At 42.0% G+C, this 25,511-nt stretch overlaps 1 protein-coding gene across 50 annotated transcripts in view; it reads left to right on the top strand.

The window, feature by feature from the left end:
• The window catches only part of CLASP1 (cytoplasmic linker associated protein 1), a 274,282-nt gene that overhangs the window by 145,277 nt on the left and 103,494 nt on the right, over positions 1 to 25,511 (top strand). For all 50 annotated transcript variants that reach the window (XM_081576019.1, XM_081576021.1, XM_081576032.1 and 47 more), the window contains 6 exons: positions 13,361 to 13,513; positions 16,557 to 16,630; positions 18,205 to 18,297; positions 19,459 to 19,604; positions 20,426 to 20,561; positions 21,617 to 21,687. In XM_081576019.1, coding sequence (XP_081432145.1) covers positions 13,361 to 13,513; positions 16,557 to 16,630; positions 18,205 to 18,297; positions 19,459 to 19,604; positions 20,426 to 20,561; positions 21,617 to 21,687 — 673 coding nt within the window. The remainder of the gene's footprint in view (positions 1 to 13,360; positions 13,514 to 16,556; positions 16,631 to 18,204; positions 18,298 to 19,458; positions 19,605 to 20,425; positions 20,562 to 21,616; positions 21,688 to 25,511) is intronic.

Here is a 25,511-nt window from a genome sequence, read left to right as displayed (position 1 = left end):
TCAGCATCCGGTTCAGGGACATGTGAACATCTTCTGAATACACAGGTCACGGGTATGTGAGTGATACTTATTCTACAGATGACAAGACAGGCTCAGAGAAGTTTAGTAACTTGTCCAAACTAAGAAACGGTGCCAGGTTTTGAAGTCTGGAGAAGAACTCGCTGAAATCTGTGCATTTTACCTCTGCATGCTGCCTCCCAAAGCTAGAGTCACACGGGGAAGATTGAACTCCAGTTACTGTTCAGTTTTCTCATTGTGACCACACACTAGCTGGTTTATGCTGTGCTAGAAATGCCAGACCTTTATCCAGCCTGAAATTGTTGACTATGAGGTCGGAAGGCTCTCCCTGGCCCATCCTCCTGGTGGACGTGCACAGAGGCTAGTCTAGACTCTGCCGTCACCCAACTGCACGCATGAGTGTACCACCTCTGCACACAGCCACCTCTGGCACAGATGCCCAGATGAAAACAGATCTACTCACTAATCTTGGGAGTTGAGAGAATTGATTGAGCAAGACAGAAAAAATAGTAAAATAGTTGGAGTGGGCTTCATGAGCTCTTCTTATAGCCAGGTTCAAGGGCTGAGTAAGTGTATACATTTGATTTTTATAAAAATGAAATTGGAAAAGAAAACAATCAAAAGATCCTCTTTTTTAATCCTAAAGTTTTAGTTTGGTACCTTTAGTTTACTTGGATTTCTTTGTACAGAAATGTGAATTGGGTTTGAGTGCAGCTAGGACAGGCAGTCACCGCAGCATTTCGACCGCTTTGTAATTATGTAAATAATTACAGCATTGTGAATTCCCAAGTAGCTATGAGAATAAGTTCAATAAAAGATACTAGGGTCTTAGCAGCAGTAAATTGGTTTTAAGTCTGTGTGTGTTATAGTTATTCAAAGGCTGTATTCTTACAAAAACTACAGAAAACCATCAACTAACTATAATGTGACTTTTAACTTTCCAAATGGTAAGATAGGAATTCAGATTGGAATGAATATTGCACTAGAGAAAGAAGACATAATAATTGCAGAAAATGTAACAGACTCAAACTCTTGAACATTTACTCAGAGATATTTTCTAGGAAAGAGCGCCAAATTCTTTAAAAAACATGGATTTTTGTTTGCTATGGTGGTTAATTCTTTCTTAGAATCTCTTTTCGAACTGTCTTGAGCTTGACTGATCTGTGTTTCATAGGATTTAGGGTAATCCTTTGATAATCCTTTTGATAATCTTGTTTCCTAGAAGAAAAGCCTTGAAAGGCGTTAAAAATTCATGCCTGGTGAATATGAGTCAGTAGTGAATTGACTTTAATTTTCTACCAGACTGTGTGTAGGGGCTAAAGCAGGATGGATTCCAAGTTGTATGAGGATTGTCTTCTACCCCAGAGCATCTGTGGCATCTGGAAGAGAGAGCGTGGCTTAGGTGACCAGTGAGTTAAGCCTCCTGTGTCCCCTTTCCTCCTCCGGCTGATTGGCCTTGGGTTGGGTGGCTGGTGGAAGAGCAGCAGGGTGGTCCCAGGTCCCCGCTCCAGGACCCTCATGGGCAATGGGAGCATGAGAGGGAGAGGTACCCCCTGGGGTGGCTCCTCCTGCGTTTTCTTACCCTGGATGTGTCCAGAGCCCTTGATAGAATGTAAAGCCAGGTCTTCCATCTGGCCAGAGTTCATGGGGCTCACCAGTCCGTGTTAATACAGAGACAGTTTAAGTTTTCCCTGAGCTCCGTGGCCAGCTTTTCCTGCAGAAAGGCTGGTCCATCCCGGTCTTCCCTACTGCTCCCCCAAGAGCGCCTTGATATTCAGGATGATAAAGTAGCCATCTCTTTGTGCCCTCCCTTTGGATTGGTTCCAAGGAGAAGTTTATAGTCTTTTTGAGGTGTGTAGGGAGATACTCTTCTTCAAGATTGATCTTCTATACCTGCTATTGCTATGTTGCTGTGGGTTCTTTTCTTTGGGGAAGGCTTTGTATTAACATGGTTAGTTTAAGTTGGGCATCCAAACAGGTCAAGAGATGCCAACTTGAATAACTCAAACTTATGGACATGACTTGGGAGACTTTGCCTTCAGTCCTCTGTTCCCTGGTGCCCAGGATAGGGATAGTCCCAGAACTGTGGGGCTCCTGGACCCATCTATGTGCCTTGGCCCCTGGCTAGTTTGTTCACTGTCCCTGTCAGAAGTCCCTTGCCCCTCCTACATTTGTCCACAGGAGTCTTTGGAATGTATTCTCTCTGCCTATGTGCTTTCTCAGCGGGGCTGTCTACCACGTGCCTGCACTGTGTAGGTTGTGTGCCCATTTAGAGCATTTCACAGTCCCAGTTCATGTTAAGTCCTCTGCTGTCAGACCCAAGCAGTGGAGTGAGTCATGTTGGCATGTAGGTGGAAGGGCACAGTGGATCCTTTCTGAGTTTACTTGTCTCTATTCTACGTGCCTCTTTTCTGTATTCACTTGGCACATCCTGTGTGTGCCTTGGATCACACCGAGTCATGACTGCTGTGAGTTGTGTGTGTCTGTTTCCCACGCTGGACCGTGAGCTGCAGGATAAAAGCCACACCTTTCTACCTTCCTCCCAGTTCCCTGCAGAGTACCCAGCACAGAGGTGTACTTGGTAAATAGATGCTGAAGAGATGAGGGAAGGAAGCTGCATGTGTTGTGCTCTTAGCGATCTGAGGAAGTGTTCTATACAGTAACACCCCTCCCGACCCCCCCCCCCCCCAGAGAGAGGAGACTGTTGCTCCCAGGCATCCAACAAAGGGAATACTGAGACCAGATCACTTCTCAGGTGACCCTATGCCCTGAACTTGAACTTCCAAGTCACAGGGACACCACAGAGAGTTTAGGAAGAATTTAAAAGTTGATGATTCTTGGGGGAAGCAGATACCTAATTTAGCTTTTTTTCTTTACTTTGTAAATGATGTATTTCTTCCGTGACCCTGAGAAAATTGTCGCTGAGACCATCCCAGGGCTTTTTGACAAGGGGACAGGTAGATCCTTTCATTTTGGAACCATCTGTAGGGAAGGTGGTTTAAGGCCTTCTTGTGTTTCTCAAAAAATGTTCATACATTTCTTTTTACTGTATAATCTGAATTAGTTCTGTGCCATAGTCTTCTGATCCATGAACATGAAATGTCTTTCCATTTAGTAGGTCTTTAATTTCTCTCAATAACATTTTAACATAGTTTTCAGCAAACATGCAAACATTCTTTTAGTTAAAATTACTCCTAAGTATTTTATTTTTCTTGATGCTATTGTTAATTACTTTCTTAATTTCATTTTTGGATTGTTCACTGCTGATGTATAAAAATACAATGAGTTTTTCTGTATTGGTTTTAATCCTGCAGTCTCTCTGAAATAACTTACTCGTCCTACTAGTTTTTTAGTGAATTCCTTAGAACTTTATAAATGCAGATTATGTCATCTGTGAAGAGAGATAATTTTATTTCTTCTTATCTAATCCAGATGTTTTTTCTATACTAATTGTCCTGGCTAGAACCTTGAGTATACTGTTGAATAGAAGTGGTGAGAGCAGGCTTCTTGTCGTGTTCCTGATCTTAGAGAGAAAGCATATATCTGTCCCTGTTAAATAAGATTTAATAGTGTGCTTTTTGTATTTTGTAGCTGGTCTTCATCAGGTCAAGGGAGTTCCCTTCCAGTCCCTGTTTGTGGTATTTTTAGCATGAAAGGTCTCCCCCCCGCCCCCCCCAGTATTGCAAATATTTTTTAGTGCATCTGTTGAGGATGTGTTTCTGTCTTTTAGTCTGTTAATATGATGTATTAATAAATTAATTAAGTTCTATATATTAAACCAATATTGCATTCTTGGGCTAAATCCTACTTGGCCATAGTGATAGTTTTTTATATGTTGCTAGCTTTGATTTGCTAATATTTTATTGAGATTTCTGTGTCTATAGTCATAAGAGATACTGATGGCTCTGTGTTTAAGAAATTAAGTAAGTAAGCATCTGTTACAAGAATTAAATAAAATGATGCACAGAAAGGTCTGAGCAGAGGTGCTCAGTGGCCAGTTTATGTGAGTTGCTGTTTTGTGTGGTCGTTTATCATCAAGACTTGGATCCTAGGATCTTGAGTCAGACAGACATAGACCTGAACTCTTCCTTCATCCTGCTTATTTATTAGTTGTGTGACTTTAGGCACTTCTGTCTGGATGTGTTAAGATTTTCCATCTTTAATGTGGAGTCATGATGGTGCTTCTCTCTTGGGGTTGTCAGGAGGATTCGACAAGGGCCCCAAACACAGGGCCCAGCACACGGTTATGTATAGACATAAGTATGCATTCACTGTTGCCACTTTAAACTCATGACTGCAGTGGTGTTATGAGGGTGAAAGATTTGAAATAATTGAGCTATCCATAAGTGATTGATCAAATATTATAGATGTGAGCAGTGTAATAATAGTCTTTAAAATGGATTAGACTGATACAGAAAAATGCTAAATATTGGTAGTGGGCAGAATGGCTTTTGTGCATATGTGTATATATTGATAGGTTTGTATATACACTGAAGTCTAGAAATGCATGTATATATCTCATATATCATTGTGAATAGTCTTATTTTGGGGGTTATACTTTGACTTTAATTTTTAAATAGGTTTATGCTTTATCAGAAAAAAAGAATAAAGATAATTTCTGACTGGTGGGGGAAATCAGGAAGGTTAAAAAACATTTAGGGTTGTATTTAGGGGGCTTCCCTGGTAGCTCAGTAGGTAAAGAACCTACCTGTAGTGCAAGAGACCTGGGTTCGATCCCTGGGTCAAGATCCCCTGGAGAAGGAAATGGCAAACTACTGCAGTATCCTTGCCTGAAAAATCCCATGGACAGAGGAGCCTGGTGGGCTGCAGTCCATGGGGGTCGCAAACAGTCGGGCACAACTGAGCGACTTAACACTTTTACTTTTCAGGGTTGTATTTACCTTACTTTCTTCCTCAGACATTTTTATAACTTAGTTTGACTTTATTATCTAATGAAACCTTATGCATTTTTAGAAGTCATGAAAGCTGAAAAAGATACACGAAGGATGGTTTGCATTCGTTCAGAAGTTTTGACTTCTCTCCTGTGGACTGCCAGAGTTAAATATTTGATTGCCCTACTGTCTGTTGGCCCAGGCTCCGTTGTGGGTGTTAGGAATACCAGAGAAGTACCAGCTGGTCTCTGCCCCAGGGACAGAGACAGAACAAATCTGCACACAGATCATTACAGGGTTAGGCACATGCATGGCTGTGCAGCCCAGGGCAGGACAGAGTCGGGCAGGATCACAGAGAATGGTGTATTCACAATTACACAGGAGTGTGCCTGGCATATGGGGCCATCAGCAGTGGCTTAGAGCGGTGACAGATCAAGACAAGAAACTTGGGGATTTATGAAAAGCACCTGCCTTTGAGCTTGTTATCGTGGCTCCGTGCAGCCCCCTCTTGGGAGTACTAATTATACTCCAGTTACTAGGCTGCCACATTTCTCATTCCCTTGGAGGAGAATTTCAGTAACAGGGAGTGGGTGAAAGTGAGAGCCTATTAGCAATATCAGCTTCTACAGGGTGACCCTCACGTAGGGAGACAGAGTTGGTTGTCTTTGTGTAGAAATGAGGCATTTTCTCCCCATTGGCTTTCCACGGGTCAGAGTCTGCCTCAGGAGTGAAGAGAGGAACAGCTTGGTGGTTTAGATTCCGGCCTCCCTGGCAGATGGATACTGGAGAACAACTATCTCAAAAGGTCTCATCTCTCCTGTGTTTTAAAATCTCTTTTGTATCTACAGTTCTTTGGGGCATGCTATTCTACTGCTATTTTCATTTCCCTGTGCCTGCTAATTGGGTTACCAGGAGTGACTGAGAGGTGGATGAAAAGTACACTGTCACACTGTAGAAACTTCATGTGTAATTTTTAAATGTCTTGTCCCAATTCTGTAAAAGGGGGAGTGGAACTCGGGTGATTTTTAAAACATTAGAGGAACTGAAGGTGCCAATAAGCTTATCTGAGCTTATCTGACAGCTTATCCTAAGCTGTCACGTGAGAGAAGTGACCCTCAGAATGACAGCTTTGCAGTGGTGTCTGGAGATAGAATTAATTATTTCTTTGGGTTCAGGGAGAACTGATCCTTCTCTGAGAACATTTTCTATGTAACAGATGTTGTCTTGATGTGTGAAAAATTTTAAATTGATGTAATAGCACAAGCTTGCATAGCTAAAAATACTCATTCTCACACATGTGTTTGCCTTAGTTAAAGCCCTAGGAAAAGAGCCTCTATTCTAACAAATGTCTGCTTAGCTGAAAAGCCTAAAGAAAATGGGAATTTAAGTGACTTGTAGAGTTCAGTGTGGATTGATTTAGTTAGAAGATACTGAAACATTTTAGAACATGAGGCCCCTCATCCTGAACTGGATCCGCAGTGGACGCCCTCTGCATAGCACAGCAGCCAGCAGAGCTTATTTGTCCAGGTCAGGAGCGGTACCGTCTACGCCAGAGAAATTAACCCCAGGTGACTGAGACTGGGTGGATACTTTTTGTAGGGACTAACCCCCTTCTGAATTTGATTTTAATTTCTGGGTGTCCCAGAAACTGGGAACCATAGGGCATACTTATTTTTAGATGGTGTACTAGTTTTTAAATAATAGGTTTTAAATAATAGGTTTAAATAATAGGAAGACTTTTGTCTTCCAAACACCTTTTTGGGCGAAGTATCTCTAAGCTTAAAGCAGTGTGTCCAACTGTTAATCTCGTAAATGAATACTCCCTTTTTGCTGTTCCCCTGAATTTCTGACTCAGATAGAAAACGTGAATCACTTTCTTTGTTGGTGCACGGGTCACACCAACAGCCATGTAATTTTGCTGTCACAGTGTTGTGGTGATGAGCACTTGGTATCGTGCTGTTAACTTGGGGCCTTGTGACGTGTGACTTGACCCCTGTACTGGCACTGGCGTTCTAGGCATTGCCGGTTCATTTTCTTTATGTGTGTTTGCTTTTTATCGTGTCTGTTTATCTGTTGGGCTTTCAACCATCTCTTCTCATTCCCATCACTGTGCTTAACTCCTGCGTTCTGACCCCCCTTCTATTTTTATATTTATTTACTTCTGACCTGGTTAGAAATTTAGGTAAGTCAGTCCATCAGATTTGTTTTCGTAGGAGAAGTAAAGAGGCTAAGTTGGAACTAATGGAGCTCAGTTTCTAAAATCCCTCCACTGGCTGCCTGTCTCCCTTCCCTTCCTTGGGAGCCATTTCCATGTGGGCACTGGTGATGAAGCAGCTGCTGCCTTGTGCAGTGTGTGCAACGTAACATCTGCAAAGAGTGTGAACAATTTGTGATGAGCTGTTAAAACTACAAGCTGTTTGAGGACAGACTCTGAACTGCTTCCATCCCCTTCATACTTGCCCCATTTTCTGTGTGGCACCCCCTACAGCAACATATGTCCTAATGCCCCACCTCAACCCCCGTGTCCACATGCCAACATGGATTCTTTCTCTGGTCACGGGATATTCTGCCTGTAACATGAGAATATAAGAAGGGTGGAAACCAAATGTTGAGTGTTTTGATCTTTGCTTTAAACAGTTACCTTTTGCAGTAATTCAAGTACAAGAAGAAAGCCTTACTACCTGCACATTTGCTCTCACCGGCACCCTTCATTTCTTAGTGTAATTCCAAGTTTCCATTTCATACCATTTTCCTTTTGCCTGGAGGGCTTCAGCGTTTCCTGGAGTGAGGTCAGCTGGCACTGAGTTCTGCTTTCGTTCAGTCTCTATTCTTAAAAGGTATTTTTGCTGGATGTAGCTAGGTTAATACCTTTCTTTTGCCATTTTAAAGATACCATTCTGTTGTTCTTCTGACACATGGAACTTCTGATGAAGCCTGTTGTCATTCTGTCCCTCTGTATAGAATGTGTCTTTTTCCCTCTGGCTTCTGCTGACAGTGTAGTTTCACTGTGTCAGACTGCTGGATATGGTAATAGAACACAGCCATGCTCAGTCCTTCACAGGTATCCCTTGGCATGTGCTGCGTACCATATTACCAGGCACTGGTTACTGCTGAACCATTAGTGGAGTCCTGCTCAGCCATTGGTCAGTGCCACCGTGTGCCTCTCTCCCGAGCGAGCAACTGTCCATGAATGACCTTAAGTGGCCCATTCAACCAACAGTGGGAGGGGTGGTGGTCTTCAGGTGGAGAGTGAGGTAAGAGGTGGATCCTGGCCTTTTCCCCCGGGCCCTCTCATTCACTCAGCCTCATCCCAGTGGTAGGGAACAGACTGGGGGGACTGTGTCCTGCAGGGCTCCAGAGCCCTGGCCATGGGCCCAGGCCTTGAGGTGGCTGTGAACCTCTCCCCATCCCCAACTCTGTGACCTAATGGCAGCGGCCATCTGCATAGGATGCAGTCTGTAGGACGTGTATCCTGCTGTCTGGGTAGCCTGAGGAGCCTGAGGGCCAGTTGGGTCCAGGGCGCCTGGCTCCCTCAGTGATGACAGCTGGATGGGGTCCGAGGACCTGGCCCTGAGGGAGCCGCCAGCTAAGTTCTGCCTCCTCTTAGCAGGACTTGGACCTCAGAGGGTGAAGGTTGTGCCTTGGGACCTCTCCCTTTCTTGTCTAAACAGAGAATAACATTCTTTTGGTGGAGGTTTACAGGAACATCATTGCCTGACCTTGACCTGACTTCAAGAACAAAAGATCTGAAACCAAGAAGTTAGCAAACAACTAACCACACCCCTGCCTTACCTTCCCTGGGAAAGGATTTTGCTGAAAGCTTTTAGGGAGTCTGAGGCTTTTAAGGCATGAGCCACCCATCTCCTAGTAGGTCCCCGCAATAAACCTTTTTGTTACAGAGCCCAAGCTCATTCGTCTCACCACCTGACAGGCCAGTAAATCGGGAGATTTAGTTGTTGGAACAAGGAATAATGACTTTAATCGGGAAGCTAGCAGACTGAGAAGATGGCAGACTTAAGCATCTCGAAAACCATCTTCGCTCCTTCCAAATTAGGGCTCCTTTTATGTACAAGAGGGGAGGGGGAGGAGCCCACTGTGGTGCTGATCAGTGGCTGAGCAGGACAGCTGACAGCTGGCTCACTGACGGTCCCTTGCTTGGGGGAGGGGCCCACTATGGCGCCTACCAGTGGCTGAGCAGGGCAGCTACAGCCCGTGCCTGCCTCGCTGCCATTTCACCCTGAGAAGAAAGGTGCGACTCCTGAGCGAAGCCGGGTCTGAAGAAGTACCAGGCTGCTCTAGCAACGTCATCCTCCAGTACTTGGTGGAGCTAGGTGTGAAGACCTTGACCTTGGTGGTCAAGCAGAGGTGGTTGACATGACCATTACTGGGGTCGCTGTTTGAGGTGGCAGGTGCCATGGGCTTAGTCTGCCACTGGCTTCACTGGTCAGCTCATGACCGATGAGGTGGCCAGAAGCTGGTGTCCCCAGAGCGGAGCTCCTGCCTGCCTGCTTGTGCAGCGGATGGGTGGCAGACACAGGCTGGTCTGGTGGGCTAGGCACAGAGAGGTGTGGCAGTGGAGTGGTCCCTGCACCAGGGAGGGGGGAGGGAAGGGCCCACCATGCCTTGGGTTTAGTCTGGGGAGGCCAGTTAACGCTTCTCTGCTCCACACTCCGACATTTTGGCATTTGGCCTCACTGTGTGTGACACACAGACACTTGCATTTCGTGACAGTCTCATCCTACAGGTCTCTGAGACTGTTCCTCTTATTTCTCCACCCTCCCTTTTGATATCTATGTTTAATTTTGATTAAATTTTTATTGCCATGTGTGTGTAAATTCTCTCATTTTCCCCCTTCTTTTGCAGTGTCTAACCTGCTTTGAATCCCATTTCAATGATATTTTCATTTCAGCTACTGTGTATTCTTAATTTCTAGAAGTTCCATTTGGTTCTTTGAACTAGCTTCCTTTTCTTTAATTACATCTGTGAACTCCTTTAATTCTTGAACATGGATATAGCAGGTTTCATTTTCATATCTGAGAGTTCCATTGTCTCTGTCATTTCTTAATGGGTCACTATTTTCTAATGGTTTTCCCTCCTGATCATGGGCCACATTTCTCTGCTTCTAAACTGTTGAGGAAATTTTGATTAGATGTTATGTATTGTGACTGCTACATTATTGAGGATCCATGGTTTATTGTGTTTATTTAAAGAATGTTTGGCAAGGCAGTTAATATCTTGCAAATCTAATATCCTCAAGGCCTGTTTTTAAGCTCTGAGAGGACAATTTGGTGTAATAGTTCCACCCCCCTACTAAGGCCTGCTCTCTCTGGGGTCTCTACTGAAGGCATTTGGTGAGTCGCTGAAAACACCCCAACTCTGGTGCTCAAAAATCTTCCTCTTTGTATGTAAACTTTGCGAGTTGTTCAAATTACAGTTTCCTGGTCATTTTGTGCCCTCCCTTAGGAAATTTCACTCACATATGTGTGGCCCAGAACTTAGGACATTTCTAGAGCTCTGTTTCTATGGGGCTGCCTCTTTTTCAGCACTCCACCCTGCAACTTTCAGCCACCTCAGCCTCCCTGACGTCTGATCTTCATTTTCTCCACTTGGCAAGACTGCCAGGTTCATTTTGGGTTCCTCTTCCCTGTAAGGGGTGGCCTGGAAATTTTCTCCAGGCAGGAAGTTGGAGTGATTGAAGAGCTCACCTTGTTTGTTTCCCTTCTCTGAGACGTCACAGTTCTGTACTGCCTGTTGTCTTCTGAAAGTAGTTGTTTTATATATTCTGTGTGGCTTCTAGAAAGAGGTTAGGTCTTTGCTAACCCATCATTGTTGCAGGTGGAAACCCCAGGGATTCAATGAAATTGACCCATGAAAATAATTCTCAGTAACTGAAGGCAGTTCCACACAGCATGCATACCTGTGTTAGAAAGAGAACTAAAGGCAAATTATATGTGTTTTTGAGTCAGGCATAGTTGTGGTCATGTCCCTCATTATTTACCTTCCCCACAGTCTGGGGCTGTCACTGATATTCGAGGAGTGATGACCACAGTTCCACAGCGGCTGAGTGATGCTGGGGCTCATGTGCTCTTGGGGCTCCCTGAGGACAAACAGGCTGCTCCTGCTGTCAGTGCTCAGTGGGTGACCTCCTTCTGTATTTTAAGACCAGGTTTTACTCTTGGATCCAGGCTTCCCTGGTGACTCAGACGGTAAAGCGTCTGTCTGCAGTGTGGGAGACCCAGGTTCGATCCCTGGGTTAGGAAGATCCCCTGGAGAAGGCAATGGCAACCTACTCCAGTCCTCTTGCCTGGGAAATCCCATGGACGGAGGAGCCTGGTGGGCTTCCATCTATGGGGTCGCACAGAGTCGGACAAGACTGAGCGACTTCACTTTTTTTTTTCACTTTTTACTCTTGAAGGGGCCTTACGAGTGTGTTCTTTAGTTTAATAATCACTTTTGAGTCCATATGGGAAGTCTGTGCTAATAGACCACTGAACATCTGAATCAGTAAGACATTGATGCATGGATTGAAGGAGCCATCTGTGAAACAGCACAGCTTGCCAGGTGATCAGAAGTGTAAAGGCATGTGTAGGGAAGCTAATCTGCACAGCATTCTGCATTTGTGAGGATGTGATTCCTCCTTTGTTGTTGTTTTGTTGATTAGTCGCTTAGTTGAGTCCAACTCATTTAGACCCCAGGAACTGTAGCCCACCAGGCTCCTCTGTCCATGGGATTTCCCAACCAAGAATATTGGAGTGGGTTGCCATTTCCTTTTCTAGGGGATCTTCCCAACCCAGGGAGTGAACTCACATCTCCTGCTTGGCAGGCAGATTCTTTACCACTGAGCCACCTGAGAAGCCTGGTTCCTCCCTTACTATTGAATAAAAGGAGCCCTATGATTTGAAGTGGATTGTTGGTGAGCTGTAAGGAGCATTAGGGTCTTGGGTAGACACAAGACTTGGCTGTGGATAGTTCAGCTGAGAAGCAACTAGGTCAAGAAAAACAGATAATTTCTATCTGTTTTTGGTCAAGAGTTACTTACTTTAGACTTACTGGTAAAGATCTAAGCCCTTTTTCAGAAATCATGAATATTGCCAGCTATGGATGTTAATTTTCTTTTTTTTGTTTTCAGTAACTCCTAAGTTCTTTATTTATCCTCCTGACTGACCCACACATGCTACATAAGCCCTTGGTGCTCTGTATAGTGCACTGTGATAGCTTTAATTTTTTTGTCATCAAAATGCTGTTCATCAGTATGCTCAAAGATGGTTTTCTTTATTTATATATATATATATGTATATACACACACACACATATATATATATATTTTAAAATGCAACTCAAGGAATATTGATGGGATCTACTGCTGTCTAAGGAATTCCCTTATAGCTCAGTCAGTAAAGAATCTGCCTGCAATGCAGGAGACCCAGGTTTGATTCCTGAGTTGGGAAGATCCCCTGGAGAAGGAAATGGCAACCCAGTCCAGTATTCTTGCCTGGAGAATCCCATGGACAGAGGAGCCTGGTGGGCTATAGTCCATGGGATTGCAGGAGTCAGACATGACTTAGTGATTAACCCACCACTACTGCTATCTAGAGAATTTAGAAGTTAAGGAATTTATGAAAGAAATGCTTAATTTCACTAAAATGCAACATTGAAGAAGAGGTTGTTTTCGGGGGGAGGAGCCTATCAAATTTTGGTTGAAATTTAAAATGATAGTATTTTCAGTGTTCGCAAGAATGTGTCAAGAAACTCTGAATTTTCAGGAAAAGTGTGTATTTATATGAGCTTTCTGAAGATAAGTTGGGTAGTATACATCAAAAGTTTTTATATTCTGACTCAATAATATTGCTTCTAGGAATTATTTTTCTTTAAGTTATTAGAAGTTCAAACAAAAATGCAGGTAGAAAGGTGTCTGTTGCAGTATTACTTCTAAGCATAAGATATTAGAATATCCCTAACTGTCTTAACAATGAAAATATTTTTTATTTGTGGCATTTTCCAATTGCAAAATACCATGGAACCATTAAAATGGCATTTATGAAGAATATTTCATCATGTGGTAAAATGTTCATTTGAAATAAGCAATTTTCTAAAATGGAAGATAGTCTTATGTTAACTATTAAAAAGTACATGAAAGAATGGCCAGAAATATACCAGATTGTTCAAGTTAACTATTCTTAAATGATAGTTTCATGAGAGGTTACTTTCTTCTTTATGATTTTTCTATTTTCTGAAATTGGAGTGGAAAGCATTCCTGATATGTGAAAGTAAACAGGGTGCTCGTAGCTGCATTCTTGACTCATCTAAGGCTTTTCTAGACCCTGAGTGGGCATCTCAGATTCCAGGAGAGAAGGCAAACCGTTAATCTCTAGTTAAAACTAGTTGCTGTTTTCAGTTGAGATGAAAAAGTACTTAAAAATAAAAAAAAAATTTCTATGCTTACTCTTCAGATAAAAATTTTGATGATGAAGATTCTGTGGATGGTAATAGACCTTCTTCCGCCAGCTCTACATCATCCAAAGCTCCAGCAAGCTCACGGAGAAACGTTGGCATGGGGACCACCCGTAGGCTCGGCTCCTCCTCTCTTGGATCCAAGTCTTCAGGTAGGACCAAGCCCAAGCACAGTGCTGCGTGGTCCGCTGTGTAGGTGCTTAAAGCAGATGCGCATGCTGCTCTCCTTCTGTGTCCTTTAGAGGCACAGTAATTCTGTGGGCAGTATGATTCCACTTTCTCTTCTTTAAGTAAATTGGTTCTCATGTATGGATGCTGATAAGCTGGTAGAATGTACGTCTGAGCTGCTGTCTTGCCATGTTTGCTGAGGCAGAATCTTTGGGTGTGTGAATCCACCATGAAGCAGAGTTCATGGTACCCTAATGGCCTTGGGCACCTGCCATGCCTGATGATACTTGCACGGTATCAGCCAATTTCTGTCTCAGGACTGAGATTGTCTAGAAGTTAGATTGTCTTTAAAATGTATTGTGTCCTGCAAGTAAGATTGTTCCTTGTGAGACGTTGTGAGATACCGAATTAGTGAATGGTCAGGATTAGCTCCCTGAGGCTTTGAAAATAAATTTATAAGGATAAATCTCTTTATCCTCCTCTTCCATCCCCTAATTTAGACTGTTTTGGGTCCTTGTTATATATAGCTTTCATTTTGCTGTCACATTTAAATTTATACACAAATTACCTACTTTAAAAAATTTTTTCATTGAAGTATAGTTGATTTACAGTGTAGTGAAAATTACTTACTTTTTACTTTTGAATCATGCTTACTGTTAGCATTGGGCTTTTGAGTTTGGCTGGATGAACTAATAAGTTAAAGCTAGAGTGGGGACCAAGATCAGAATGCTGCCTCCTTAGGCTGGTCTTTCTTGTTGTCTGAACAGGCCTTGGATGTTGGTGTCCCAACTTGTCAGCTTGGTGCCCCCACAACCTCTGTACTACCATCTCTGAGGTAGTACATCTCTCTCCCTCATCTTTGAGGGAGCTGCTGTTCTTAGTTCTTCCTAATCTTTTATATTTTGTCTGAAATGTATTTTTTTTTAATTTATTTTAACTGGAGGATAATTTATAATTATTTTAACTGGAAGATAATAATAACTTATTATTAACTGGAGGATAATTACTTTATAATGTTCTGTTGACTTCTGCCATACAAAAATGTGAATCAGTTATAACTATACCTATATCCCTTCCTTCTTGAGCCTCCCCTACCCCACCCCTTGCCATCCCATACCTCTCAGTCATCTTTTATTTTCTGGTTCATTTAAAAAAATATACATTTTTTGTTGTGGTTGTTAAAGAGCTTAAATTCACACAACATAAAATCAACCATTTTAAAGGTAACAATTTATTAGCATTTATTATATTCATAGTGTTGGGCAACCACCACCTCTATCTAGTTTCAACACAGTTTCAGCCTTCAAAAAAAGACCCCATTAAAGTTCTCCTCATTCCTTCCTTCCCCAGCTCTGGCGATCCCTCCAGTCTGTGTTCTTTCTCTATGCTTTCAGCTATTCTAGGAATTTCAGAGAAATGGAGCCATCCAATATGTTATCTCTTGTGTCTGGCTCCTTTCACTTGGCACAATGTTTTTGGAGTTCATCTCTACTGGAGCGTGTATCAGTACTGTTTTTTTTAATGGCTGCACAATCTTTCTAATCCGTTTTCTTGATCTGTTTTTGAGTAGCATGTATTCTACAAACTAAGCTTAGAAAATTTCTGCGTGATCAGACCATGTCTTTTTGTTCCCATTCCTTACCTGTTCCCCTTCCAAAGATCCCACCTGTGTAGATTGTACAGAGATACCAACCCTGTCTTCCCCTCAGGCCTGATCCCGTCTTTTTCCATTTTGTTTAACACCACACTTGTGAATTTCCCTGTTGACTTCTCATCAGACTCCTTGGTCCCAGGCCCGTGTATGGCCCCAAGCCCTCTTTGACATGCGGCGCTCCGCTTCACACAGAGAGGCGCTCAGTACTTGTCGGCTTGGTGGGATCCAGGCCTAACCTAAAGCAGTCAGAGCACCACTCACAGTGTGTTACTATCTTCTGTCTGTAACTGACTTGTGAATGCAGAGAAATACTCATCAAGCATGATGACACGTATTTACCATGATCACCAGTTGTCTTTGAAGCCCTTTCTGTCTAGGTGGTCCATCAGGACCCCAGATGCCAACTAAGTTGTCAGGTAGGAAGCTCTGGAAAAGCACTCAGACTAATCAATATAAATCATTAATGACGGTTGCAGGGATGACTGTAGATGGCCATTCAGAAACCTTTAATATGAAGAAAAAGCATCTGGTAAAAGATCACTTGATTTTCATGTGTGAAGTGACATATTAACAGAAAGAAAAAGCTTTCTCCTGAATGATAGCAATTGTGGGGTCAATTTGCAACTGGCATATAAATGAAAAATTGACAAGTTATTGTGATTTTAAGGAAATGAAAATTTATTTTTCTTTGAAATGAAAATATTTTGAGATTAATATGAAGTTGAGGTGAAACTGTTAAATGCTTTAGAACTTATTTGAATGTTTCACAAATTTGTTATGTTGGATTCCTAACAATGATATAATTTCATTTATTCCCTCAAGAATTGAAATTTCTATTATATATTCATTAGGAATCTTTGAAAAGACTTATATATTAATACAGGGCTTCCCAGGTGGTGCTAGTGGTAAAGAACCTGCCTGCCACTGCAGGAGACACAGAAGATGTGGATTTGATCCCCGGAGGAGGGCATGGCAACCCACTCCAGTATTCAGGCCTGGAGAATCCCACAGACAGAGGAGCCTGTTGGGCTATGGTCTATAGGGTCACAAAGCGATGGACATGGCTGAAGCAACTTGGATGCACACACATAGATTAACGCAATATAAATCACCTAAATCCTTTAAAGTCTATACAACTGGCCCTCCTTAAGCAAGTACTACCTTTAGATGACTTTAAGCTAATATATGTTACACTGTAAAACTATTATACTTTATCTTAATATTGAAAGTCAGTAATGCTTGTCAGTGCCACAAAACTGTAAACTTTTATTGACTTAAAAAAGTTATAAATCTTCCAAAATATAATTTTGATTTTGTATATGAGTCCTCCAGTGCACACTGTTTATATTTTAAAAATTGATGTTTTTTTATAGCTGCAAAAGAAGGAGCTGGTGCTGTTGATGAAGAGGATTTTATTAAAGCATTTGACGATGTGCCTGTAGTCCAGGTGAGTGAAGATGTTTGGTTTGATTAAAAAGGATGGGCTTTTTCTTCAGATTTCATTTTTCAAGCATGTGACACGCAGAGTTTCTTACTAGGTAGGGTAATTCTGACTATCAAGACCGCAGGAGGTCTAAGGTTGCAGACTAGGAAATGTTAGGGCCTCTCAGAGCAGAAATGAAGAGTGAAAGTCACTGCCTGGGATGACCTTTCAGTTAGAACTGGTGAAAAGTAGCTTGCTCCAGTAGTGAGTTCATGAGTCAGGTCACACAGAAGAGGGGAAAATAAGTGACTCCATTCCAAGAGAGAACAAAGAAGGATGCTTATGTTGGTATTTTCCGTAGAGAAGTCTGTAAATTTGAAGAATTTAGGTGTCTGAAAGGTATAAAAAATGTTTTCATAAAACCTTAGTTTATACCATCGTGATACTTCCCTTAAGTACCTGACATGTGAAGCAGAGATAACTTATAGAACTTGGGGCTCAGCCACTCACTGTAAACTGCTTTGTGCCTCAGCATTGTCTCTTGTTGATCGGGGCTTGTGGTCCATTGGATGTCGGTGCTCAGGATTCCTCCAGCACTATTGATATCTGTGTGTGTCCCTTGTCACCTACTGCTTAGTTGCCATGTGTGTACAAAGCAGATAGCAGGTGTTTTAGGTTCAGGTTTATCCTTATGTCCTTGACCTTCCTTCCATGCCTTACTCTTGGTGGATTTTTTTCTCCCCCTTACTGTCTTTGGAGTAAGATATAAGGATAAATGAGAAAATAGGTTTGAAAGTGTTTAAGGTTACAAGCATAGACACACTTTGCTGTATTGAGCTTCACTGTGTTGTGCTTTGTAAATGCTGCAGTTTCACAGATGGTCTATGACCACCTTGCCTCAAGCATGTGTATGGTGCCCCTTCCTCATCAGCATTTGCTCACCTCATGTCTCTGTCATGTTTTGGTAATTCTCACAACAGTTCAACTCTCCATCAGCAAAAAGATTACATACAGTTCTCTGAAGACTCAGATGATGGTTAGCTTTTTTTTTTTTTTTTTAGCAATAAAGGATTTTTAAATTAAAGTATGCACACGGCCTTTTTAGACAGTGGGCATACTTTAATTGGGCAGTTAATAGACTGCAATCTAGGAAGATCTTTGTAACTCACTTCATTGTGATATTCACTTTATTGCACTTGCAGTGCAGTGAAGACACTAGAACTGACCTGGCAGTGTCTCTGAGATCTGCCAGTATAGTGTGGTGTTACAGAAAAACCAAATAAGTGACTTGTGCATCTCCACCCATTCCCCAGTGGGCTTCTTTCTCGGTTGTGCATGAAATCATCTGTTATGGTAAAGCTGCATTTGAGGCAAGGTTATCCATATACAGGCATCAGAGCTGGTGAGTTTACATTCATGGTGGAAACTCATTCAGAGGCAAGCCTGTCTAGATGTTATCTCAGAGACCCTTTTCTGAAAAATGAAATGATTTCTTTTACTGCACTTACCAGATGCTCTTGACTTCAGGTAATTAAGAAATAATCTTTGTTTATTCTGTAAATTTTCTCATATTGATTGTAAATTAATTTTGCTTACAGATTTATTCCAGCCGAGACCTTGAGGAGTCCATAAACAAGATTAGGGAAATATTATCTGATGACAAGCATGATTGGGAGCAAAGAGTAAATGCTGTAAGCTGCCGACTTTGTGTGATTACATTTGCATTAGATATTTAAATATTATACATACTTTATTATGAAATTGGGGTATAGCTGTAATGAATTTTAAGTAGTCAGTATTTTAAATACAAGATACCATATTCACAGTTTGCCTTCTTAGTAGATTACCTCAATTCTGTTTTTAAAACATGCCTACTTCTATCTTTTTGTGCATCTTGTACTTTTAACAAAGTCCTGCCTGTGGCATGGCCACTACTCTCACCTTAGTAAAGGTTTAATTTTGCAATCCTTGGCCAGGGAAGCAGCTTCTTAGTGACTTACAGTGAGTGTCCCTGTTGCCCTTTCTTTCTTCATAGCACTTCTGTCCCTTCTGTTTTTAAAAGTACATTAATGACAACAAGTTGTCCAAACATTAAAGTGAGCAGCATTTGGTGAAGGTATGTCTTTTCTGAGGAAGATGATTGTACACTGGTTGTCCAGCAGGAAGCAGGTTAGGAACACGGCTGCAGTGTCTGTTTCAGATGCCCTCCAGCCCTTCAGTAACAGATACAGTGTGGATACTGTGACCGACAGTGGGGACGCTTCTTCCTGTGAAAGTGAAAGTCACTCAGTCGTGTCTGACTCTTTGCAACCCCATGGACTATACAGTCCATGGAATTCTCCAGGCCAGAATACTGGAGTGGGTGGCCGTTCCCTTCTCCAGGGAATCTTCCCAACCCAGGGATCAAACCTAGGTCTCCTGCATTGTAGGCAGATTCTTTACCAGCTGAGCCACTTTCCTGTGATTCACTCAGTAAATGGTGGTTGGATGGGGTGTTGGGAAAGGGGAACTTAGGGAAGGAGCTTTTTTACAGGCTACAATGAGGTTTCAGTTATTTTTATCCTTAGTATCAGAGCATCTGTAAATATGCTAAAATGTTCCAATTAAAAAATACATTTTGTAGAATTATAATGCATTTATCACAGATACTAATTTTTAAAAATTATTTTTTCTTATTTATGATACCTAAATCTCTTCAGTATGTTAGCTACTATTTAGTTAGTGTAATTCTTCTTGGAAAACTGTATCATTTAACTTTATTGTTGATCCTTGAATATTTGTTGACTTCCATTATTTTGTATTTCTGTTCTAAGGATTGTTTTGTCTATGTCTTAATTTTTCTACCCCATTAGCTAAAAAAGATTAGATCTTTACTCTTGGCTGGTGCTGCCGAGTATGATAATTTCTTCCAGCACTTACGACTTTTGGACGGAGCCTTTAAACTGTCCGCTAAGGATCTACGGTCTCAGGTAGTGCGGGAGGCTTGTATCACGCTGGGGTAAGGACTACTACACTCCCGATTCTCACATAATAAAGTAGCTATGTCACAGAGCTTCAGAGATGGGTCACTGAATAATATGTCCACTGGGGCTGTTCCACATGCCTGTCACCTGGTCTCCAAGACTGAGTCCATTTACACTCTCTGTTAGTACTTTTACAGTGTTTCCTGACCAGTTATGTTAACATGTTACTGACAGAGGGGATTTTTGCAGAAAATTAACACCTGTGGCATTAGTACATCTCTGGTCAATAATGTGTTGTGTGACAGGTTTTAATTTTACTCAGTGACTTAGCTCTGAAGCTTCTGTTTTAAACTTGAAACAATTATTAATAATATGGAAAAATGAAATCTATAAACTTCTCAGCCTTTTCATTGATTTTGCTGGCAGGATATAGCATGATAAATAGAATTTTTGTTTGTTCCTATTGAATTCAGTAGAAGAGTGGCTTTGCAGCTGTTCAAAATTTTGACCTCAGATATTGAAACCTGAATGTTACATGCTGAAAATGAAAGAGCAAAAGAAAAACAAGAGGCTGAGAGTGCTTTGTCATATTTATGTTTTATTAGTATTTGTTTTTTGCTATTTGAAGAGTAATTAGTGGGAAATGATTTATTTATTTATTTTTAAAAAAGCAGTTCTTGGTGAGTGGCTATATGTAACGTCTTCTGCATGTGCTTGGGGAGTATTTGTATTTTACTTAGACTTGTTTTTATCCTTAGATGACTTTATACAAAGGCTCTAAAATGTTAAAAAGATTTATATATTACACTGTTTCCAAGAACTTTGGTTACAGTCCAGCATTCATTTCTCATTGCAGGCATCTATCATCAGTGTTGGGGAATAAGTTTGACCATGGAGCTGAAGCCATTATGCCAACTATCTTTAATTTAATTCCAAACAGTGCCAAAATTATGGCCACCTCTGGTGTTGTAGCTGTTAGGTTAATCATTCGGGTGAGTATGTTTTGGAGCCGTATGTATTGTAGAATAAACAAGTGGTAAATATTGGTGGTAGATAAGCAGTTATCAGAGACGTTTCTTATTTGAGTGATTATGTATGTGGAACCACACTGTATGTACAGTATTGCCTCACCCTCACCTTCCCTTGCTTAACTGTCACATGTGAGCGTTTTAGTTCCCTGGAGTGAATTACAGGTCTGGTGTATAGTTACTGACCTGTTGCTCACCCTCTCATCATTGGTTTTAAGCATTTGAGCACTTGTACCTGCTTCTGAGTTCTGTATGTGTCCAGGTATTACTCCTGTTCTTCCCTCCTTAATCAACCCAGCTGTTCATTTTAGGTATATGTGCTTATGGCTTTGTATTCATCTAGCATATTTATTTAAATAATTGTACATAAGCCTAAAAACAAAAGATTATCTTCAGTTAAGTTTTCAAAGCACTAATTTATTTAATCTGAATAATTAGCCAGGTAATGTATATGCAGATTTTCAGTAAAACCTAACAGCTCACAAAGCCTTAAAGTGCAAGCTCTTCACTTCACCTTCTCCCCATGTCAAGTCCCCTTTCCCTAGAGGCAGCCCTCAAAACTGGAGCTCGATGATGCTAACTGAAATCTTTCCAGAATATTTGTGATTATTGTGGGTTACTTTCTTTGCATTATTTTAGTTCTTACTGTTTACAGTACCTATTTCAGATATTAAACCAAAAGCCGTTACTGGACATATCCATTGAAACAGTATTAAAATACATGGTCTACTGACTGCTTTTTACTCACTTAGATCTCTACTGCTCAGATAGTTTAGGCTTCATACCAGTGATTTGTTTTGATTTTAGACTGACTTAACACGTATCATCATGTTGTCTGTTTTGGCTCTGTAAACTTTGTCATACCCTTTGTAAGTGTCCAATGAAATTCTTTCTCCTTTTTAAACTCAGCGAAATTCTAATCTGAATGTAATAGGTGCTTTACATAGGTGAGTAAGGAAGTGATTATCTCAGTTTTGTATTTTCAAGTGTTCGCCTCTGTGTTTTGCTCTTTTCCACAGCACACGCACATCCCTAGGCTAATACCTGTCATAACAAGCAACTGTACCTCCAAGTCTGTTGCAGTTAGAAGGTAAACTTTTAATGAATTTTCTCGTTACTTTTGGATTGTTTTAAAACCAAAACAAATTTCAGATTTCCCTCCATCTAAAAAGTTTATATTTGAAATAATTAATATTATTTAATATAGCTATAATAAATGCCCTTAGATTGAAGGGTCATGATCAAAATTATATGGAAAGTGGATTTGGACCACTTATGTTATCTTTGTGTGTATGTGAGGTATTTGGGAGAGGTGGGATAGGGGGCGTGTCCCCACATACACTTTCTTCCTGCGCTGGTCCCTCTGCCTCTGTCATTGGTCTACCCCGTCCCCTGAATGAAGGCAGTAGCTGCCTGCCTGGAAGAGACATTGGAAAAATGAGTGGTAGTTATTTATGTTAACATAGGTAGAAGGAGGTGTATGTTGTCTGCAGCTTCTGATGTGATTCTGGGGATTCTGGAGCCTGACTAGTCACCTGCTATGCTTCACAGTGAGGGGAGGTAGACCCTGAAGGTCAGCCTGAGCAGTCAGCTGGGCTTTGTCTCAGGTCCACATTAGCTGTCCCAGCCTGTGTGTGATGTCAGGGCTCTGTGCTTCTGGCTGGGATCTGTGGGGCCTGGACTGGTGACTCCACAGAGTCTTTCAAATCGTGAAATGTGTGGACTGTCTTCCCAGGAAAGTGTAAGTACACAGAAGTTTTATGTGAGTTTTCAGACAATTCATGGACTGAAGCTTCTTGGTGGACCAGATCAGGGGCGTTATGGGGTAAATTAATGGCAGACCTAGGCAGCAGCCTTCTGGCCGCACCCCTGCAGTTCTGGGTTTTGATCTAGCCCAACAGGAGGGCCTGTCACTTCATGGCTGCCCCCTGTTTCTCTCCTGCGCTGGCACATTGGACCCCCACAGGATTTCTCAGGTGCAGGGGTTTTTCTGAGCATGAAGCAGCCCCCATCACCATCTTATTAACAGCCATGTGCAAGGCAAGAGAAAAGAGAAGGGGAATGAGCTGGCTGTGTAAGTCAGGAAGAAAAACATGTTCTTCCGCTGAAAAGGCTTAATTTCCAAGTGTGGCTCAGTGGCATGGCTGAGGAGTATGGTCAACCACTGACCCACAGTCTAGCCACCCTTGAGGGCAGAGCAGCTCCAGCTCCCCAGAGACGAGTGTGTGGAGCTGGCGAGGTGGAGGCTGTTGGTGGATTTCCCACATACTTGGGGACAGAGTTGTTCTGCGGATTCACAGTAACTTAGGTAGAAGGGGCTTAATGTTTGGTGGAAGCTTAATGAATGGTAACCATCATGAGAATTTGCTGCTGCTGCTGTTATATTGTCACTCCAGATTTAGGATTCCAGGAGCAATTTGGAAAGTGTTTCCTTTGTGAAAGGCAGTGAGGTGACACAGATCTTTGTGGGAGACATTATAGGATGTTTAGTGTATTAGTTGACTTAGGCTGCATTTCAAAAATACCATACATGGAGTGGGCCTAAACAACAGAAATGTATTTTCTCAGTTCTGGAAGCTGGAATTCTGAGATCCGGGTGCCAACAAGTGGGTTCTAATGGGAGTAGCTTGCAGATGGCTATTTTCTTGCTGTGTCTTCATGATGCAGAATGTGTTTGTGTGTGTCTGTGTAAGAGAGAGAGCTCTAGTGTTTCTTCTTACGGGCCCCTAATCCTAAGAGCATCACTTTCATGACCCCATGTGAACCTCATGACCACCCGAGGGCCCCATCTCCAAATACCATCATACTGGGGTTTAGGGCATCAATATGAGAGTTCAGGGATGACACTTTGGTTCCTAACATGTAAAAATTCTAGTCTTTGGTGCTCAGTGTGAGTAGCAGCATGCAATCACCATGACAGTAGAAATGCCACCCCCTTTACCAGCTTCTTAACCACACACCCAGATTGGCGTTCCTATCTATAGTCAAAGCGAGTTTCATCAGAGCCGTGTGTCTTAACGCTGAAAAGAGTACTAGGGACCATGCCTTCAGAAAGGAAAAGAGAGCAAGAAGGCAGTGTAACAAAGGCAGTGGTTTCTGTCCTGTATTCAGCCAGTACCTAGCTTTGCTTCACAGAGTTTGTAAGAAATGAATTGCCCACTCTCCCTCCCTTTAAGAAGTTTATAATTTAGTTGGAGGTATTAAAAACAATAATGCAAAGCAATGTAAGAGTGAATTACAGCATACATATTTTAAGGATTTAGGCATTCAGAGAGCACTGATCAAAACTGGCTGATGGACTTCTTTGGTGGTCCAGTGGTTGGAATCCACCTGCCACTACAGGGGAATGGGCTCAGTCTCTGGTCCGGGAAGATTCTACATGCCCTGGGACAGCAAAGCCTGTGCACCACAAGTACTGAAGCCACATGCTGCAACTGCTGAAGCCCTGCATGCTCTGGAGCCTATGCTCTGCAGCAGGAGAAGCCACTGCAATAAAAAACCCGTGCACCACACCTGGAGAGTAGCCCCTGCTCCCTGCAACTGGAGAAAGCCTACACAGAGCAGCAAAGATCCAGTGCAGCCAAAAATTATAAAATAAATGAAGCCAACCTTATTAAAACAAACAAACTAGCTGAGACATTTTCAAGGAGCCTCATAGACAAGTTAAAAAAACCAGTTGCTTTTTGAATGATGAGTAGTAGTAGGTAAAGAAAAGAGACAAGATCTAACCAGATGTGCATAAGTAATGCAGTATTTAAATAATGCCAGTGTTGATGTACTTCTCTATATGATTTTAGTCTAAAAAGTTGAAAACAAAGCCTAATTTACGGGGGATGCGTGCATGCTGCATGCTAAGTCGCTTCAGTCGTGTCCAACTCTTTGTGACCCTATGGACCATAGCTTGCCAATCTTCTCTGTCCATGGGATTTTCCAGGCAAGAATACCGGACTGGGTAGTTCTGCCCTCCTTCAGGGGGTCTTCCTGACCCACGGATCGAACCTGCATCTCTTATGCCTCCTGCATTGGCAGGCAGGTTCTTTACCACTAGCACCACCTGGGAAGCCCTTACAGGGGATATTTTTGATTAAATAGGTTGTTCTGAAATTCATTGAAGACAAGAATTAGCACTAAAGATGAATGTATCCACTAAGAAATAAATATTAATAAATATGAGCATATACACACACACATTAAAGGGAAGAAAAATCCACACCAGGAAATGACATGGGGCAAAGGGCAAAGGTAGCGTTACCATGGCCTGGGTGAGGGTGGGGACAGTGATGCTGAGAAAGGGGTGTGAGCAGAGGTCAGCGCATCTTTCCTGGAGAAAGTCTGTTCACAGCCCCCACCCCCACTGTTAGCAGCCCCAGAGCTGAGCTGAGTGACCCCCCAGGGCTCTCCCGGAGCCCTTGTGCTCTGGGCACACGGCAGCTGTTTCTTGTCTATCCTGCTCGCTGAATTGTGTCTCAGTTACCATTGTGTGTCTAGCATCTAGCATAGGGTAAGGGTTTATTAAAGATATATTGACTGAGTAATTGTATGCATTATGAGATTCTGAATTGGGAAGATCATGGGAAAGAAAGTTTGATCATTAAGAGAAAGATTGCCTTCTGATTTGTTTCCTTGAATGGGTTCCTTAAGTCTAATAATATTTATTCCTACAAAGATAGTTATTCTGGAATTTAGGAAAAGGAAATGATGAAGAGGTAGGCTCTGAAGTGGTGGTATAACCCAAGGGAGATTAGTCCAGCATTGTTTTTTTGTGTGTACATTCGGGCCAAGAAAGATGACAGAAGTGCGAAGGTTTGAAAAGAAAGAATCTTGAAAGATTGAAGAGAGGAAACTGGCCGAGTAGCTAGAGAAAAACCTGTTTTAAATACTTGGCAGGAAAATTTGGTAAACACTTTGTTTTCC

This window comes from Giraffa tippelskirchi, chromosome 3, assembly GCF_054371585.1.
Source record: "Giraffa tippelskirchi isolate mGirTip1 chromosome 3, T2T-mGirTip1v1.2.pri, whole genome shotgun sequence".
In the NCBI taxonomy this organism is placed as follows: Eukaryota; Metazoa; Chordata; class Mammalia; order Artiodactyla; family Giraffidae; genus Giraffa; species Giraffa tippelskirchi.
This window is presented reverse-complemented; position numbering and strand designations above follow the sequence as displayed.